Genomic DNA, 19,411 nt, shown 5'->3' with positions numbered 1-19,411 from the left:
CCAAATATTACAATATCCCTAAGGTTTGGGCATTCAAGTGTGTATTCCAAATCACAAAAATATGAATATTTGTTTCAACTTCAGTACAGCTCAAGATCTATATGCGCACAAAATAAATGCCAGAGTCGTTTTAATAATTCCATGATCATTGCAATGCTGCAACAGCCACAAACCTTGACAGGTTCATTGAGTAAATGGCTAGCAATGTTTGAATTTGAGAGACAAGCACAATCCCGAACATTATCATAATTCCACACAACAGGAAGTTGATTTAACATATAGAATTTGTCACAAAAAAAAAAAAGCACACTTAAATTTCATAGCAAATGCAAGATTGTCGTATCGTTGGAATTGAAGAAACAACATCCGAAGTTCTTGAGCCGCTTCATGCTTCCTCAAGCTCCACCAGTACACCATCACAGTCTTTGGGATGAAGAAACATGACTGGTTTCCCATGAGCGCCTATTCGGGGCTCAGCTGAAAGAGTTCTGATGTTCTTTACTTTCAGGTCTTTGATTGCAGCGTTGATGTTGTCAACCTGCAACAGATTATTCAATAGTATAAGTGATTATCCCTGGTTAATTAAAGGCTCTCTTAAAACTCATTATCTATAAAGTAAATACAACACACATTTTAAAATCAGTTTGCAATTTAAACTAATATGGAGTGTGATGTTCTGCATTACATTAACATGTGATTAGATGCTTTAAGACAAGACAAAAGGACAACCAAATTTGCTTGTGCTCACCTCAATACAAATGTGGTGCATTCCGCCAGCCTTATTCTTCTGCAAGAATCCAGAAATGGGGCTTTTCTCCCCAAGAGGATGGAGAAGCTCCAGCTTTGTGTTGCCGAGCTCCACAAACACCGTGTAGACGCCGTGCTCTGGTAGAGGCACTTTTTCACTCACTGTGGCCCCAAGGACATCTCGATACAGGGCTGTGGCCTTGTCCATGTCTGGGACAGCAATGGCAATATGGTTCAGCTTGCCCAGGTTCCACAGTGACCCGGGGATGCCCTTTTGAAGGGGTGCTGAGGTCGAAAGCACTCTCAGGAGGGTGATATGAGAATGTCTTGAAAGGCTAGAAACTTAAAGAATACCAGGAGAACAGGCTGAGATGAATACAGTTTGGATTTGTCTATATTTTTTAAGTTAAAATGTGATTTATGCATGGTTATAAAGACAAAAGGCACGACAAGTCGGCGCTTACTTTTTTTTTAAGATACATGGAATGTTGAATAGAGATAAAAAGCATAGATCCAGGTCAAGTAATAGGCACAGACACGTACCAAGCTGAATACATGTTGACTTCTCTCGTCAGCAGGTTCATTGGTTTTGCAAGTTAGCAGCAAAAACAATTACAGTTGATGACATCATGAAAATGTTAAATTTGTAAGAGATATGGGAATATACGACCGCAAGTTGCAAACTATTTAGGACTGACACAACTTTTACAAAAAAAAACTAAAACTAACGCGTTAAGTAGTTGGCATCAGTACTCGTAATGAGCACATTCACGTCGCATTTTGTTCAAACCAGTTAGACAAATCGCATTAACACTAGTTCATATGTAGCCTAATATAAAAGAGAAATGGCAAAAACTGCCTGTAACATTAATCATGTCATAAATAAAAACCAACCTGCAACCTTCAGAAAAGCCGACGCCATGTTGAACGCCAGCAACGGAACCAAATATAACCGGAACATTTCTTTTAGAGCCTATTTATACGCGACACCGAAATTCTCACATGTGTGGGCAACGATGGCTAAATCAGACGAATGCGTTCCATTGGAAGAGTGTTTGAATAAACTTAACGTCAACACACAGCATCCGGATAATTTTCTGAGGCAAGTGTTATTTTTACGAATGGCTGTGCCATTATTTTAAAACTTGTTTCAACGTTGCATATTGGCGGTCGAGCTTAGCCTAGCTTAAGCTAACGATGAAAATAGCAAAACAGTGTGTGCTGAAGTATTGATTGAAGAATAGCATAATATAATTGAGAAGATAAATACAATGCAGTAAGTAACAGTAGCTAAGGAGTAGTCAGTTACTAATTACTGATCACAGACTGCGGTTGCGTTTGTTATGGCACAGTAAAATAAATCAGATTTATTATTATTATTATTATTAAATATGAAGAAATGAGAACATGTGATCCACAGAATGTAACACATTCTGTTGTATTTGTGTGTGGGGTTTTTTTTGTGACAAGATATGAATGTCAAATAATACTCAGTGACATTGTGTTCCTTAATCACCTCGAATGATCATTGATAAGTAGTAGTCTTTGTTTTTTGCAATGTAATAATAATAATAATAATAATAATAATATTGCCTTTATTAGTCCCACAATGGGGAAATTCGAGATTCGAACCCAGGCCTCCTGGGGAGACTGGGTCCGGAACGCGGCGCCTTAGACCACTCGGCCATCCTGGCAGCCAATGTGACAGTTGCCATAAAATTTTAAGCCCCATCCTCAGTCATAGGTACATTATTTCATAACTGTTCTGGTGCGGTGCAAAAATAAGTTCTTCATGTGAGATTTTATGCGCTGAAAGATTCACACCATGAACAAATTTTAGTGTGATGATTACTAAAAACTTCCATTGCTAATAACATGCAATGGCTCTGTTTTTATTGTTGCAGCCTTCAAGATGCCGTGGCTGCAGACTTTACTTCTCTGACCAAAACTCTATATGACCTCCACAAAGCACAGGAACCAGCAGAATATAATGGCAGCCCACTCGTCCACCTGGTGGTGGAAAACTTTGATGAAGAACAAATCTGGCAGGAACTGGAGCTGCAGAATGCTGCTGTTCTAAAACATTTCAGAAATGCAGTTGATGTGGCTGTGTCCGATGAGACGCTAGCAGTACTTGATGAGGAAGAGGACATGGATGAAGAAACTGGGCATGACGAAGGAGAGCCCAATGAAAGTATGGAAGAAGAAGCCGAAGAAAAGCCACGTGGTAGGCCTAAGAAAATGGCGGACCGTGAAGCAGAAGATTTCACAGATGAGGACTCTGATTTAGATTTTGACGTGGATGCTCTGGAGAAGCGAGAGAAACTAAAGAGGGAGCCCACAGAGGAACATTCCAAAATGAAGAGCCTACCCTCGGAAGTTGATGATAGGTTCTTCAAGTTGTCAGAGATGGAGTCCTTTCTTGACGACATGGACAAGCAAGAAGGAAAGGAGAACGAGGATGATAATCATGTGGATTACTTTCAGGATCTACCCTCAGATGAGGATGACAATTTTGACCTTGAAACGATGTTGAGCAGAAAGCCAAAGAAAAGCACTGTACGTATTGTCGCATCTTTACATTATGATTTTGCATCTCATGAAATATTGTTTTTTAATTATTCTTTATACAAACAGGAGAAGAGCTCCAGAGACCTTAAGTACAAAGACTATTTTAGTGCTGTTGAAGGGAGCGCCACTGATGCTGGCGACCAGTTGGATAGTGAGGATGACAGCATGAATGAGGAGGAAGATGGAGAAGAAGAAGTAGATGATGATGATGATGATGACAACGACGACGATAATGATGATGATGATGAATCTGGCGAGGACAATGAGTATGACTGATAATTTTCTTTTTTTTCTTTTGGATATTTAACAATGTCAATGGTTAATCACAAATTCTTTTTAAACTGCCTTTTCCAAGGAACGGAAATGTGAGCCAAGCAAATGCCTCTCATAAAAAGGTGACTTTTAAACTTTCTGAAGATGACGACAGTGAAGGGGAGGACCTTGAGGACATTTTTGGAGGGAAAAGCCTAAGCCCCAAAAAATCTCAATCCAAGTCATCGTATGAGAAAATTCAAGAAAAGGTAATTGTACTACTTGCATGAAAAAACAAAGAAGTCCAGAAAAGGCCCTTGTGATGATGTTTAATGCATTAAATAACAGTTGCATTCAGACCCTGCAGAGAGCAAGAATTCAGCATTTAGAGATGTACTAACAGACTGACATATATTCTTTTTTTGTGTTATGCAATAATTCAAATTAATGCTCAACATTAGTGGAGTATTACAGAAGCATATTGCATTCACTTGAGAAAAAAAAAAAATTTGTTTTTCTGAGTAATTTTTTTGGGCCTTTGTTTTTTCTTTTCATATATTTTTTTCTTCTCTGTTTTATGGAGTATTTTTTTTCTGTTTTAGGGAGTAATTTTTTTCCCTGTTTTTCGGAGTAATTTTTTTTTTCCAGTTTTTTGGACCAATTTTTTTCTCTGTTTTTCAGAGTAATTTTTTTCACCACTGAACTCCAAGTGATGTATTGCAGACTCGCTTATTGGCGGACTCCTCCCCGCTTACCCCAAATTGCTAAGTCCGAAAAACAAACAACAACAAAAAAAACTCAGAAAAAAAATTACTCAGAAAAATACTCCATAAAACAGAGAAGAAAAAAATATATATACAAAAACAAAGGCCCCCAAAAAATACTCAGAAAAACAAGTTTGTTTGTTTTTTCTCAAGTGAATGCAATACGCTTCCGTGGAGTATGATGAGAGTAGATCGTAGCCTAGAATCTCAAGAGAATTTGTTGGCCCTGGCCCAACTGTAATAGGTCTATCATCCAGCATTCACCTATACTAGTATTTCCCAAACTTCACGTTTAGTTGAACATAAAACCATTAATCTATTGTTTGACTGGTGGGCGCACACGTGTATTGAACCTTCTGCCAGCTAATGAAAGAGCATGTAATGGTTCTATCTGTTACCAGCATAGATAGATCAACGATGATGCATTATTTTTCGTCAATTATCGTTTCCAGGCTCATTAAGTGAAATTAGATTTTTTTCCTGCAGCATTGTGGTTGTCATGGCCAAAAGACAGAGTCAAGCAACACAGCTAATTAATCATTTAACACAGCGCTTCCTATAGCTTGGATCAATCTGTATGATTTCTTAACTTGCTATGTGCAGATGTCACAAAAGATTGAGGAGTTGGAGCAAGCCTCCCTTGCTGCAAAGTCGTGGCAGCTGTCGGGAGAGGTGACAGCACAAACCCGTCCAGAGAACAGCATGCTTGAGGAAGATTTGGACTTTGAGCAGGGATCGAGGAAGGGTAGGTAGCATTCTGGGAAATGGGTGCAGGGGTGGATGGTGATAACTGCATCTACTGTGTGAATAGGTCCGGATCTTCTCCTGCTTCCATTTTTTTCTCTTTTGCTCTTTGACTAATACCTTAGGTGCTTTACCGCAGTTGGCCAGAAAGTAGCAGTAATGCACCAAAACTATTTGTCAACCAGAAAGAAAGTCAACATAATTAATAAATGGGGATATCGTGTGCCAGTCCGAGCTCTCATTTTAATATATACAAGTCACACCTGAGTGTAAGTTGCAGCAGTAGCCAAACTATGACAAAAAAGTGTTGTTTAGATAAGACAGAAACAAAAATATAGAACTAATGCATCTTTTTTTTTTTGGGGGGGGGGGTTGTTTACTGTTATACAACTACAATGACACTAATGTAAAATAAATCCATAAAGAAATAATTTACAGAACAAGTAGCGATTTGAAAAAAATCTCCATTATCCCTTTAAACATTATGCAAACAATTATTTATTGCAAAAGAAAACTTGTGTAGAGCAACAAGGCTGGAACGTGTAGTTGTGCTGCGAAAAGCACTTCTGTGAGGTGAGATGCACATTTTCTGTAAGCTTGATCTTGTTTCGCCTTAATGTTTTAATGATTGTGACAACGTGCATCCCGCCATCCCGCTCCAGTCGCCGGTCATAACCACTCAAACCAAGAATAACCAAACGTCTACTTTTGTGTAACGGTTGCACTGAGTGGAAATTGGTTAGTCATACCTAAACAGTGAAATGGCAACTGAGCTAACCTGAACCTAAAGGACGCCAGTTCGCCCTGCGTGAGCGTACGTTGGTAAAACCTCACTACTCCGAGCCTTGAAAGCCACGGACTCTGCAGCCTGGACTCCCAAGTCGGTGATGGCGTGGCTTCATCAGCCAGTTAAAAACAAGATCAAGAAGGTTGAAGATGCAAAATAACATTCATATAGTATAAATTAAGCAATAATTATACTCATTTCATCCAAGACCGTTAACAAAACCAATAAGGGTGGAGCCTATGAATACTGTAGTTTTAAAAAAATTCAGACCCAAGGCCAGTTTAGTACTGGGGTTCGATCAGAACGCATCCCTGGGCGTAATGCAACAAAAGTATTTGCTAACCGCCAAAAGAAAATGGAAGAAGAAGAAACAAAAGTAATAGTTATGGCAACTAATGGGAGATCTTAACCACCAGCTAGCTTGCTACTTTAGCATGCGAGATCGGCTGCAAAAAAGGATTTACTATTAACCAGATGTGGGCAATTTACAAAATGTTGCCATTCAGTCATTCGTCATCCGTCAGCGGCCTGGGCACCCGTGCGTCATTTTCAGTCTGTCATTTTCTTCAAGCCGAACCAAACTGTAATCGTCTGTTGGTCAGTCTGTCATGTTATTTTAACCACGCTTCCGTCTTCGCTTCCGTCAGTTAACTCGTCAAACTCTCTATCTGGAATGATAAATAATTTGAATGCCTCACTCTGACCATGAGATTCGCTCTGTTTTCGGTCAGCTCCTGCTATCACAGAGGAAACCACTCTGCAGCTGGAAGACATCATTAAGCAGAGAATTAAAGACCAGGTTTGTGTCTACATCTCAACAAGTTGTTTTACAATACGTTAACTATTTGAAATGGTACTCTTTTCCTGCTTAAAAAAGGCCGCACTTTTTTACTTTTATCTCCCAAGGCATTTGATGACGTGGTCCGAAAGGAGAAGCCCAAAGAGGACGTGTTTGAGTACAAGAAGAGACTAACGTTAGACCATGAGAAGAGCAAGCAGAGTCTCGCTGAAATTTATGAGCAGGAATACCTGAAGCTGACGCAGGTTATACTTTTCTCATTTTCACACTTTTGTAAATACAGTTGTCTTTTTCGTTTGAATTGCTGACATCTTCATGATTTCAGGAAAAGACAGAGGAAGAGGAAAGCCCAGCCCATGTGGAAATACAAAAACTAATGGACACACTCTTCTTAAAATTGGATGCGCTATCCAATTTCCACTTCACACCCAAACCTGTAAGTTTTTTTTTTTTTTACAGGCCACATAAAAATTTCAAGTAATTTTGTGATGTAGGCACAGAAAGGCATGAGTGTTTGTGAATGTTAAGTCCGTGACATACTCAGAAATGTTATAGTATGAAACCGGAGGATTAAACAAATGATTCAAATGTCCACAATTACAGATCCAATTTGAAACATACAGTGCAACGAGAGTAATAGGCATTATAGCTATAAGATTCACCGTACAACAGAATGAGGTGGCTGAGTTGATGACTCTTCACCCCACACCAAGACTCCTGATGCACCGCAACAGAAAAATACAACCTTGAATCGATTTTTAGACTTGACATACGGTAGTAGCATGTTCACTCACTTTTCGCGGGTGATAAGTTCCATTATTTCCAAACGCACCCACAATGAGAGAATTGTATTTCGGGGGACAACAAGCTCGAGGGAGCGTTTGGAAATATTCTCCGAGCAGGCATTGCTTCACTTTGCAAATTTCCCCATTGTAGGACTATTAAAGGACATCTTTATCTTTATCTTCAACTGTTTAGAAACTTTGCGCGTTGTTCAAATAGCTCCAAAAACAGAATGCTCTTGGTGCTCCAACTGGGGACACGTTGCACCAGTCAGACAGTCCAGATGGGAACAATTCAAGTGTGACCTGCTGGTTGGTTTAGAACAGGGGCTGCATTTGGAAATTAATGGGATGGTTGCGCACGCTGCTCCTCCAAACACAAACACAGGAAGCCGGCGACAATAAAGGAGAGAGTGATGTGACAGAGACTTTGTGCGCTTAGCTTCCCCTATATAAAAAAAAATGTATTGACAGTGTATTTGTAAGACGCCGCACACTGCACAGCAGTGAATTTGATTTTGATGTGTCTTTTAGTGATTGGCTGTCCTCAAAGATTGCTGCTTGACCACTTGCTCATGTTTCCTTTTCTCCTCCAGTCTCAACCTGAGGTGAAGGTGGTCTCTAACCTGCCATCTATCACTATGGAAGAAGTAGCTCCAGTCACTGCCAGTGATGCTACACTACTTGCACCAGAGGAAATCAAGGTTTGGAATACTTGCTTTTGTATTCGGGAAATATTTTGCGGCTGGTACAAAAATATATAAGAATACTTTCTTCCAACTAAAGGAGAAAACCAAAGCTGGTGATATTTTGGGTGCCACTGAGAGGACAGCAACAGACAAGAAGCGAGAGAGACGGCATAAGAAGAAGGTGAAACATTTCAAAATCAAGGAGAAAGAAAGGAAAAAGAAGCTCAAAGAAGCCAGTAAAGCCGGTGAGAACAAAAAGCCATCTAAGGGTCAAGCGAGGGAAGACTTGAAGAAACTCACCAAAGGAGGCAAAGCTACTATACTCAAGGTGAATGGCCCTCTTCTACAATTTGATAGCGCCACAAATGACATTCTGCTATGAAAAATAATAATTGGAAAAATCACCAGCCCTTTTTAAAATGTAATGTTTACATTTACTGTGTGATCCAGATAAATTGTGTGTATGATGTTATATCTATGTGTGGTAGCTATGCCAATGCGAATTATTCGACAGTACTTAATGTGACAAACTTGACTAATAATATTTTGTGTCTTGTTTTAGGATGAGGGAAAGGATAAAGCACTGCGCTCTTCTCAAGCCTTCTTCTCTCAGCTGCAGGATCAAGTGAAAAGTCAGATCAAAAGTGCAAAAGGGCAGCCTACAAAAAAGAAACACAAGGAAGTTTCGGCCATCAAACTCAAGTTATAATGACTGGTGCTTTCTTATGGTGGATAATTATACTGTACAGAGTGCATTTTTATTGTTTACTTCAATCTTTGAATTATTGAAGATGTATTTGTTTTGATTAAAATGAACCTTTATTGAAACGTTGTTTTTCTTTAGCTGAAATGTGAAAACACATTGTGCTTGAAATCTAAATATTTTAGTGCAATCTAATCCAGGGGTCACCACATGAGTTGCCCCGCCGGGCAACAAGCTAACACATAATTATTCGTGCAGTGGTGTAAATTCGGACACTATGGTCAATTTCAAGTCTTTGTTTTAGTACTGCATAGCTGACACAGGCTAGCGGGTGCTTTGGCTATGAGATTTATTACCTACTAAATGCAATCAAATTTAGTATTTTGGGAGGACATGGGTAAATGAATGAAAGTGGCAGCCCTTTGCAAAAGCAGTATGCAAGAAGAACCTCTCTTTCTTAATAAGGTTGGCGACCCATGAATTAGAGTAAATTCGGAATGCTGTACGGCATAACAGTTACTGTTGCGCCACCAAGAGGACTGTAAAATAACGATTTATGACACGTGACCTCACTGCATATTTTACTGTCATGGAAACGAGTTGGCAGTATTGTCATAATCCCCAAATGTGGACATTGATATTATACCTGTGTAACCCATGTTTGGCTCAGCCTTTTTTTATTCCTATTCTTATTTTCTGTTAATGTGATTTTTTCTTAGCGCTGTTACTATTTCCTACGGACCTAGAACGCACCGCAGCATTGATATGACGTCTCATCTCGTACGAGAGACGTAGAGAACTTTCTAGCATTTTGTTTCATGCGAGTTGAAGGAGAAAGGCTCTGAATAGACCATACTGGTCCGTTGAACTTTTTTGTGTGAACTGTGAGCGAATGGAGTTCAAATCCTGTGGTGTTTTCTTGCCAAGGAAATTCGATTTATTTTGAGACTATCGATCCTGGTGAGTTTTTTGTCGAATGTGCCTAATTAACATTCCTGTGTCAATGTATCTCATGATGTTTAACTGAAAAAAACAGTCAGGATGAAGGTTTGTGAACGTTGAGATTGTTATTAGCTAATGGTGAGATATAACTGAAAAAATTAAAGCATTGTAAACTATTTTACTCGCACATGCCTTCCTAGCAAGTGTACTACCTAGTGAGATAAGCTAACAGGCTCACGAAGGACTCCATGTGTGTTAGATACACGTATTTTCTTTTATTCTATTTAATTTCTTTTTCACTGGACGATTGTTGCACTGTTGTTTTTGGGGCCACATTGAATGATTGCTCTGCACGTTTCGTGCAGGCTGTTTTTTTTCTGGGACTAAAAGAATCGTCTAAAGCTTGAACTGCACCGGCAGTGGATTGGATACTTCCTAGGACGCCGGCGAGTGACGTTGGATTCCCGTGGCCACCTATTTCCCTGGAGGGTGGTAGGACCGTCAAGAGGATTTTTTTTGGACAAATCTTTTTTTCCTTTTTGTTTGTTTTTTCTGAGATCTCAGACATTTTTTTTGTGGGTCAGATCTGACACCAATTTTGACACAAACTAACACGAATATATGTTTAAAGAGAGATTGAATGTTCTGAATATTGGGGAGTTTGGGATATATAAATACAACTGTTCACATATTCCTGTTAATTGTTCTAAGTGTGTCTTGTTTCTATTGGAGGTTTATTATTGCTCTAAGTAGAGTTGCTGCCGCCAATCTCCCTGCAACCCAAGATAGATGAGTCTTGAGTTGAATACTTACAAATAATTGGTACACACAAACAAATTCAGATTTATTTTACTTAGCTTGAGTGTGACGCTGCTTAGTTCAATTGTGGTGGTTACACAAATTGTGGCGAGCCAGCCAGGAGATTGGCATAGTGGCTTTTGTTACCTCCAACCCATAAGATACGCTTAATTATAACTTATATCCCTGGAAAAAAAATGGATCTTTGTCAGCGGTTTAGAGTTGATGGTCAAAAAACGTTGTATGTCACAGGAATTGAACCAACTTGCACAGATGGTCATATTTCTGATGTTTTTGTGATAAATGGTAAAATAGAAAAGGTCATTAGGGTTCCAGATGAGCCACACCAACCGCAAGGCAGAACTCTCGTTATCTACGAATCAGAACAGGCTATTTTGGAAGTTGATCCTGCGACCTTAGGGGAACTTGCAAGCCCCAATAACCCAAGTTCGACTTGGTCTTCTAAAACTATTAGAGATATCGCTCAAGGGGAGATGGGCAAAGAAGTGGCCCGTCGGTACCTTAGAGAACTTGAGTTTATGGGAAATAGTGGCAAGGTAGGCTTCCTTAGTTTCCTTCAAAGTGAATTACAGGCGGGCCCCACACCTAATGCTATGACACAACCGACTAATGACCAAAACATTGATACTGACACTCACTATTGTGATCAAAGTGAACCAGCAGAGCCCACAAGTGCTTTTAGTCCTAGTGCTGTTCGTTTAGATGAGAGCATTTACAACCCTTCTCATGTCCAGAAAGTGGTGGTTGAGCACATTATACGTAACGAGCCAACTCATACGTCCCTTGCACATGCAAAAATACGCACCTTCTCAGGTCGACTTCCTCGGCCCAACGGTGAAGTTGATTATGAGACATGGCGCACCCAAGTTGATCTTTTACTTTGCGACTCTTCTTTGACTGATGCACACAAAGTAAGAAGGATGCTTGAAAGCTTACTTAGCCCTGCTTCAGACATTGTAAAGCCCCTCGGAGTCACTGCACTACCATCAACATATGTGACTCAGCTTGAATCCGCTTTTGGCGTTGTTGAGGATGGAGAAGAACTTTTCGCTTCATTTCTGGGCTCCAACCAAAACAATGGAGAAAAGCCCTCCGCTTTCTTGAGTCGCCTTCACAGTCTTCTCACCAGAGTTATTTCTAGAGGGGGTGCATCTACTACAAATGTGAATGAGCTACTCCTTAAACAGTTCATTCGGGGTTGCTGGGACCAGAGTTTGATAATAGGTCTTCAGCTTGAAGGGAAAAAGAGTTCCCCCCCTTCGTTCCCGGACCTCATTCTCATGTTGCGGACAGAGGAAGACAGACGGACAGCTAAATTGGACCGTATGAAAAAACATTTGGGTGCAACAAAGGCTGCTGCACATGCCCACTCTGTATTTAACATGCCCGTCCTTGACCAAGCGTCGCTGACAAGCCCCACTTTATTTGATGACGAAACTGCAAAGCTTGATTTAAAGGTCACTGAACTCACAAAGCAAGTGGAAAAGTTGAGCAAAAAGGAAAAGACCACCACCCCAATGTCTAGTCCCCCTGTAGATTCACAACCCACAAATGAACCTGCTAACATTGAAAAGCAAATTGCTGAGTTAACCAAGCAAGTCCAAATGCTTATCCAAACCCAAAGGGTTGCACACAAATATGGTGCAACTGAGCCTAAGGAGTCCTTATATGTCAATTCAAGACAGTCACGAACCTCTGTTAAAATCCCTGGCATGCCTCGTGCATGGTTTTGTTTCAAGTGTGGGGAAGACAATCACATAGCAGTTCATTGCACGAATGATTCAAACCCTGTCCACGTCAGAGAGAAAAACGCTGAGTTGAAGAAGAAACAAGCTGACTTTGTGGCACGACAGGCTTCAGCTCCTTTTGCATTAAACTAATGGCAGCTCCTGCTGTGGGACATCCAGGAGCTGCAACCATTGATTCTCAGAGTCCCAAATCTTTTGACACTGAACAGCAAAACACTTGCCCGATGAAACCCGAACACATTTTCGACCCTCAATTGTCTTTGCCCAAAGGTCTCATAGGCCCACGCTGTGCAGCCTCTGTACTGATTGAAGGGACGCCATGTGACTCTATAATAGATTCCGGTTCACAAGTAACGACAATCTCTGAGTCTTTCCACAAAGAGCACCTTTCTCATCTTTCCATCCAACCTATCCACACTATTCTTGAAATTGAGGGAGCCGGAGGACAGAATGTCCCATACCTCGGCTACATTCAGACGCACATTTCCTTCCCACGACATATGATAGGAGAAGAGCAGGAGTTGGTCGTACTAGCACTCGTAGTTCCCGAATGCCACTTTAACAGTAAAATTCCATTGCTGATTGGGACAAATGTACTTTTGCGACTTTATGAACAATTAGTGGAGCAAAATGGGCCTGCGTTTATTCAAGGAATACGCTCCAAAGAGTTTGCAATGATCCTACAACATGTTGCCCAGGCTCAGAGAAATGATACCGATCCCTACCCGGTAATGCTGCATAGTAAGAAGCCTGTCACAATTCTTCCAAACCAGAAAACATGTCTCATGGGAAATGTGAGATTAAGAAGAACAAACCCATACACGAGCTTTGTGCTTGAACAGCATGAGCAGTACAAGTTGCCAGGAGGCCTGCTGATCGAGTCCGTTTTTGTAGACATTCCTTTTAGGGCCAGTACCAAAGTGCCTGTCATTGTACATAATGTGGGTGAACGTAGCGTGACACTGCGGCCAACCAGCGTTCTTGCACAAGCTTGTGTAGCCCAGCAGGTGTCCCCTTTTACACCTGTTAAACCTCAAGTTTCCCTAAATCAACCGGGACAGGAGACCAGTAGATTCATCTTCGATCTTGACGAGTCTCCCATCTCAGAGGTATGGAAAGAGCGCATCCGGGAAAAGTTACTATCCATTTCTGATGTTTTTGCTCTTGATGACATGTCGCACGGCCACACTACTGCTGTAAAGCATCAGATCCGGTTACACGATGAGACACCCTTCAAAGAACGTCCAAGGCCAATTCACCCAAGCGACAGAGAAGCAGTGAAGCAGCATCTCAGACAGCTACTTGACGCAGGTATAATCCGTGAGTCTCAAAGCCCCTTTGCTTCACCAATTGTATTGGTTAAAAAGAGGGACGGATCCATCAGGCTATGCATAGACTATCGCAAGTTAAATTTGAGGACCATAAGAGATGCATACGCCCTCCCAAATATTGAGGAAACATTCACAGCTCTCAGTGGGGCGAAGTGGTTTTCTGTCATGGACCTTAAGTCTGGTTATTATCAGGTTGAGGTAGCTGAAGAAGACAAGCCTAAGACAGCTTTTGTATGCCCCTTTGGCTTCTATGAATTTAATAGGATGCCACAAGGTGTCACGAATGCCCCAGGCACTTTCCAACGCCTCATGGAGCGGTGTGTTGGTGACCTCCACTTGAACGAAGTGCTTGTTTTTTTGGACGATCTAATTGTGTTCTCAGACACGTTGGAGGAACACGAGAACAGGTTGATGAAAGTCCTGTCACGTCTCAGAGACTATGGGCTTAAACTGTCCCCAGAAAAGTGTCATTTCTTTCGAGACTCAGTTAAATATTTAGGACATGTTGTGGATGCCCATGGAGTACATACTGATCCGGACAAAATCTCAGCTTTGAAAACCTGGCCACGTCCATCTACTGTCAAAGAGTTAAAATGTTTTTTAGGCTTCGCTGGGTACTATCGACGTTTTATTGAAGGATATTCCAAGATAACTAAATCCCTTAACCGTCTTACTACAAATTATCACCCACCAAAGAAACGAGGAAAAATTTACAAACGAGAGCCACCTCAGCTAACTCGCAGTCCGACTCAGCCTCTTGCAGAGCAGTGGACTCCAGAGTGTGATACAGCGTTTCACACGATAATCAGGAAACTAACCTCAGCACCTATTCTCGCCTTTGCAGATCCACAGCTCCCATACATACTGCACACTGATGCTTGTCGTGATGGCTTGGGAGCTGCCCTCTATCAGCAGCAAGGGGGGAAGCTTAGGGCAATTGCATATGCGAGCCGGGGGCTTTCCAAAAGCGAACAAAATTATCCCACACACAAGCTTGAATTCTTGGCCCTCAAGTGGGCTGTGTGTGACAAATTTAACGATTACTTGTATGGTTCTTCTTTTGTTGTCCTGACTGATAATAATCCTCTAACATACGTCTTAACAAGTGCCAAGTTGGATGCTGCTGGACACAGGTGGTTGGCTGCCTTGTCCACTTATCACTTTACCATCAAGTACAGGGCTGGTCAAGCGAACAAAGACGCCGATGGGTTGTCTCGGCGGCCACAAGAACCACCTTATGAAGATGAGGCTTTTTGCAAAGAGAGAGCTCGTATTAATGACATGAAAATGCGACTCATTGATTCATCAAATCAAATGGATCATGAAACTTTCACTGCTTTGTGCCAGCGCCATTCTGTTTCAATTCCATCAGAACCTTTTGTTGTTGTCGAGTCTCTCGCTATTGACCTTACAGCAGTCCCTGAAGCATATGGTGAAAATATCTTGCCCTTAATGACAGATGCTGATTGGCACACAGCACAAAGGATGGACCCCCCTATTGCACGTGTCATAACCTTGTTGGAAGGAGGTGCAAAACCTGGACTCAATGAAACAAAGTACGAATCCGCTGATGTTAAGGTCATGCTAAACCAATGGAACAAACTTGAACTCAGAAATGGAGTGTTATACAGGAAGTGTAAAGACCAAGATTCTCTAGTCTACCAGTTAGTACTACCTCATCAGTATCGTGAAAGAGCTTTGAAAGGTGTACATGATGAGATTGGTCACCTGGGATTTGACCGTGCCTTACATCTTGCTCGAGCTAGGTTCTATTGGCCAAGAATGGCCAAGTCCATTGAAGATAAGTGCAGGAAATGCCCTCGATGTGTCATGAGGAAGGGTCTTCCCCAAAGAGCCGCCCCGCTGGAAAACATTCACACGACTTACCCACTTGAATTAGTTTGTGTGGATTATCTGTCCATTGAGCCAGATAGTCGAGACACAAGGAATGTGTTAGTATTGACGGATCATTTTACAAAATTTGCCATAGCAGTACCTACAAGAGACCAGAAAGCTAAAACGATAGCGAAAACGCTTTGGGATAACTTGATCATTCCCTATGGGTTTCCTTGCCGTCTGCTAAGTGATCAAGGGAGAGACTTTGAGTCTAAAATAGTCAAGGAGCTTTGTGCTTTGGTTGGGGCGAGGAAGATCCGTACCACTCCGTATCATCCCCGGGGAAACCCTGTAGAACGCTACAATAGGACATTGCTAGCTATGTTAGGCACATTGGAGGAGAAGGACAAGTTCCATTGGCGAGACTTCGTCAAGCCCTTAACGCATGCCTACAACTGTACCAGAAATGACACGACAGGGTATTCCCCATACGAACTAATGTTCGGCAGACAGCCCAGGTTGCCTATTGATCTTATCCTTGGTACATACCCTGGCAAATCTAGTCCAAAGTCCTATTCAGATTATGTCAAAACTCTTCGTGCAAACCTCCAAGAAAGCTACGCTCTTGCTTCCAAACACTCAAAGAAGATGGGTGAGAAGAATAAGACACGTTTTGACAACAAAATAAGAGCTGCTGAACTCTTTGTTGGTGATAGGGTCCTAGTAAAGAATGTTAATGTCAGAGGAAAGCACAAACTGGCAAATCGTTGGGAGCAAACCATTCACACTGTTGTAAAACGCATCAAGGACAGTCCTGTTTATGTTGTTAAACCAGAGACTGGAGAGGGTCCTCAGCGCACTTTACACAGGGATCTTCTTTTGCCTTGTGGGTTCTTACCTGTGGAGGATCAGAATGAATCCGATTCTCCAGGAGACAATTCAAGGAAAGTGAAGACAAGGAGCAAGACAAATAAGATGATGGAGACTGATGTTGGAAGTGAAGGAGAGTACAGTGACAAGGATGAAACGAGTGATGAAGAGATATTTTGTATTGACTCACGGGAGCGGGAGATAATCACGAAGGGCCCTTATACCCAAACTGAGCAGTTTCCTGTTAAATTCCAACCTCCTAAGCATGTCCAACCCTCAGTGTCATCTTCTGATATTGCAAGGCCAGAGAAACCAACACTTGACCTTGATAGGTCCATCATGACCTCACAACATGAAGTTCCTGGGTTGAGTAGTGTTGAGTTGCCATCTACAGATAGGTCTTCCGACCATCTTATTGAGATCCCTGAACCTGACTTGACTCCTACCCTGACTGACACAGTTATTCCCTCAGACTGTAAACCCAGTACTGACACTGTCAAAACAGATGATGCGGCGGTTAAGTCAATAGGCTTGCGACGCTCCGAAAGAGAAAGACGTCAACCTAAAAAGTTTACCTATGATGAACTGGGAGAGCCACTGAACTTGGCTATTAGTTCTTTTTTTCAGGCTTTAAGCGTTGCGTTCTCGAGAGCTGTACTACAACCTCCACAATGCCCAAGCTGTAAAACGTTGCATGAAGAGACTCATGCCGTTTAGAGGGGGAGAATGTAACCCATGTTTGGCTCAGCCTTTTTTTATTCCTATTCTTATTTTCTGTTAATGTGATTTTTTCTTAGCGCTGTTACTATTTCCTACGGACCTAGAACGCACCGCAGCATTGATATGACGTCTCATCTCGTACGAGAGACGTAGAGAACTTTCTAGCATTTTGTTTCATGCGAGTTGAAGGAGAAAGGCTCTGAATAGACCATACTGGTCCGTTGAACTTTTTTGTGTGAACTGTGAGCGAATGGAGTTCAAATCCTGTGGTGTTTTCTTGCCAAGGAAATTCGATTTATTTTGAGACTATCGATCCTGGTGAGTTTTTTGTCGAATGTGCCTAATTAACATTCCTGTGTCAATGTATCTCATGATGTTTAACTGAAAAAAACAGTCAGGATGAAGGTTTGTGAACGTTGAGATTGTTATTAGCTAATGGTGAGATATAACTGAAAAAATTAAAGCATTGTAAACTATTTTACTCGCACATGCCTTCCTAGCAAGTGTACTACCTAGTGAGATAAGCTAACAGGCTCACGAAGGACTCCATGTGTGTTAGATACACGTATTTTCTTTTATTCTATTTAATTTCTTTTTCACTGGACGATTGTTGCACTGTTGTTTTTGGGGCCACATTGAATGATTGCTCTGCACGTTTCGTGCAGGCTGTTTTTTTTCTGGGACTAAAAGAATCGTCTAAAGCTTGAACTGCACCGGCAGTGGATTGGATACTTCCTAGGACGCCGGCGAGTGACGTTGGATTCCCGTGGCCACCTATTTCCCTGGAGGGTGGTAGGACCGTCAAGAGGATTTTTTTTGGACAAATCTTTTTTTCCTTTTTGTTTGTTTTTTCTGAGATCTCAGACATTTTTTTTGTGGGTCAGATCTGACACCAATTTTGACACAAACTAACACGAATATATGTTTAAAGAGAGATTGAATGTTCTGAATATTGGGGAGTTTGGGATATATAAATACAACTGTTCACATATTCCTGTTAATTGTTCTAAGTGTGTCTTGTTTCTATTGGAGGTTTATTATTGCTCTAAGTAGAGTTGCTGCCGCCAATCTCCCTGCAACCCAAGATAGATGAGTCTTGAGTTGAATACTTACAAATAATTGGTACACACAAACAAATTCAGATTTATTTTACTTAGCTTGAGTGTGACGCTGCTTAGTTCAATTGTGGTGGTTACACCTGCATGAAGTACATTAATACTGGGTCTGAAACAGTACAATGGCAAAAACTTAAACATCAGTAAAAAGCACTTCGGGCCGAATATATATTCTAGCTTTGACATCCCAACTACTTGGAATCGAAGTCTAGTGATTTGAATATGTAGGCCTATTATAATAGGTGACCAGATGGACCATTGATTGTAATTGAGAAATTCTGCAGTGATTTCACCCCATGATTTCTAATATGTGTCAGGATTTATAGATTGGTAGAAAGTCCCCATTGTTTCGATAATTGTAGTTATTCAATGCCCTACTATATGCAAGTGGTCTTTGAATTCGTCGCGTGTTTCATGCGGAATACCATGACGTCAATTGGCACACCCTTTATAATCCTCTGCTTTTATAGATGAACCACAAAGGTTGAGTAGATTACATACGATAAAAAAAAAACAAAAAAAAAACATTAAAGTAAAGGAATTTGCCTGTAACATGGAACGAGTGAGCAGGAGTGATTCACCCCTTTTTTCTTTCACACGGAAGGCTTGATAGAGACCCAACCGGCCATATAAATATTTTTATTTAGTTTTTTCAACTCTACTTGACAGTATTTGTACATGTGGATGAAATGGATAAGCACGTTTTCAATCGCCAAGATGCATCAAGCAAGTACGTATAGCGCGCGCGAGAGTGAATGGAGGCGATCGAGGCAGCGGGTGAAAATTGCGCACCCATCCCAAAAGCAAATCGCGCTAGTTAAGTTAGATGGATGTGACGTGGCGAAATACACATTCAGAATCAGAATCACCTTTATTTTCCAATTATTGAAAACACACACGGACTTCGGTTCCGTGTGTGCGGGTGTGGGCATGCCGCCAACTGGCTCTGCTGTTGACCAAATACAAGCTAAACTATAAGTTATAAAATATAAATCTCTGTTGTTAGGCAACTAGCCCACTTAGGAAGAAAACAAACACGATTGCACCCCGAAAAGAGCTGAAGTTATCAAGTCAAGTTAACGTTAAAGCCGCATCATGACTGCAATTATCCCAGATTAAAAAAAAATGATTAAAATATCCCAGGAATCCAACGTATTTTCATCCATATATCGGACTTCAAAATATAATTTTT

The 19,411-nt window shown here is 41.2% G+C and overlaps 3 protein-coding genes across 3 annotated transcripts; 2 read left to right on the top strand and 1 right to left on the bottom strand.

The window, feature by feature from the left end:
• Positions 1-296: 296 nt before the first annotated feature.
• mcee (methylmalonyl CoA epimerase) lies at positions 297-1,774 on the bottom strand. The gene is made up of 3 exons (XM_088297066.1): positions 1,642-1,774; positions 749-1,089; positions 297-538 (listed from the first exon to the last, which is right to left on the bottom strand). Exons 1-3 carry the CDS (start codon positions 1,706-1,708, stop codon positions 386-388), a joined length of 561 nt encoding a protein of 186 aa, XP_088153192.1. The 5' UTR covers positions 1,709-1,774; the 3' UTR covers positions 297-385.
• On the top strand, positions 1,707-8,957 carry mphosph10 (M-phase phosphoprotein 10 (U3 small nucleolar ribonucleoprotein)). Its single transcript, XM_088297065.1, has 11 exons — positions 1,707-1,849; positions 2,652-3,306; positions 3,385-3,584; positions 3,674-3,839; positions 4,938-5,079; positions 6,597-6,664; positions 6,772-6,909; positions 6,990-7,100; positions 8,043-8,150; positions 8,233-8,463; positions 8,698-8,957. Exons 1-11 carry the CDS (start codon positions 1,764-1,766, stop codon positions 8,842-8,844), a joined length of 2,052 nt encoding a protein of 683 aa, XP_088153191.1. The 5' UTR covers positions 1,707-1,763; the 3' UTR covers positions 8,845-8,957.
• A 535-nt stretch (positions 8,958-9,492) lies between these two features.
• LOC148336805 (zinc finger CCHC domain-containing protein 12-like) lies at positions 9,493-12,479 on the top strand. Its single transcript, XM_088296036.1, has 2 exons — positions 9,493-9,798; positions 10,146-12,479. Exon 2 carries the CDS (start codon positions 10,776-10,778, stop codon positions 12,477-12,479), a length of 1,704 nt encoding a protein of 567 aa, XP_088152162.1. The 5' UTR covers positions 9,493-9,798; positions 10,146-10,775.
• Positions 12,480-19,411: the final 6,932 nt, after the last annotated feature.

Source organism: Idiotropiscis lumnitzeri, chromosome 5 (genome assembly GCF_059441095.1).
Source record: "Idiotropiscis lumnitzeri isolate Australia: NSW breed Sydney's pygmy pipehorse chromosome 5, RoL_Ilum_1.0, whole genome shotgun sequence".
NCBI classification, from domain to species: domain Eukaryota; kingdom Metazoa; phylum Chordata; class Actinopteri; order Syngnathiformes; family Syngnathidae; genus Idiotropiscis; species Idiotropiscis lumnitzeri.
This window is presented reverse-complemented; position numbering and strand designations above follow the sequence as displayed.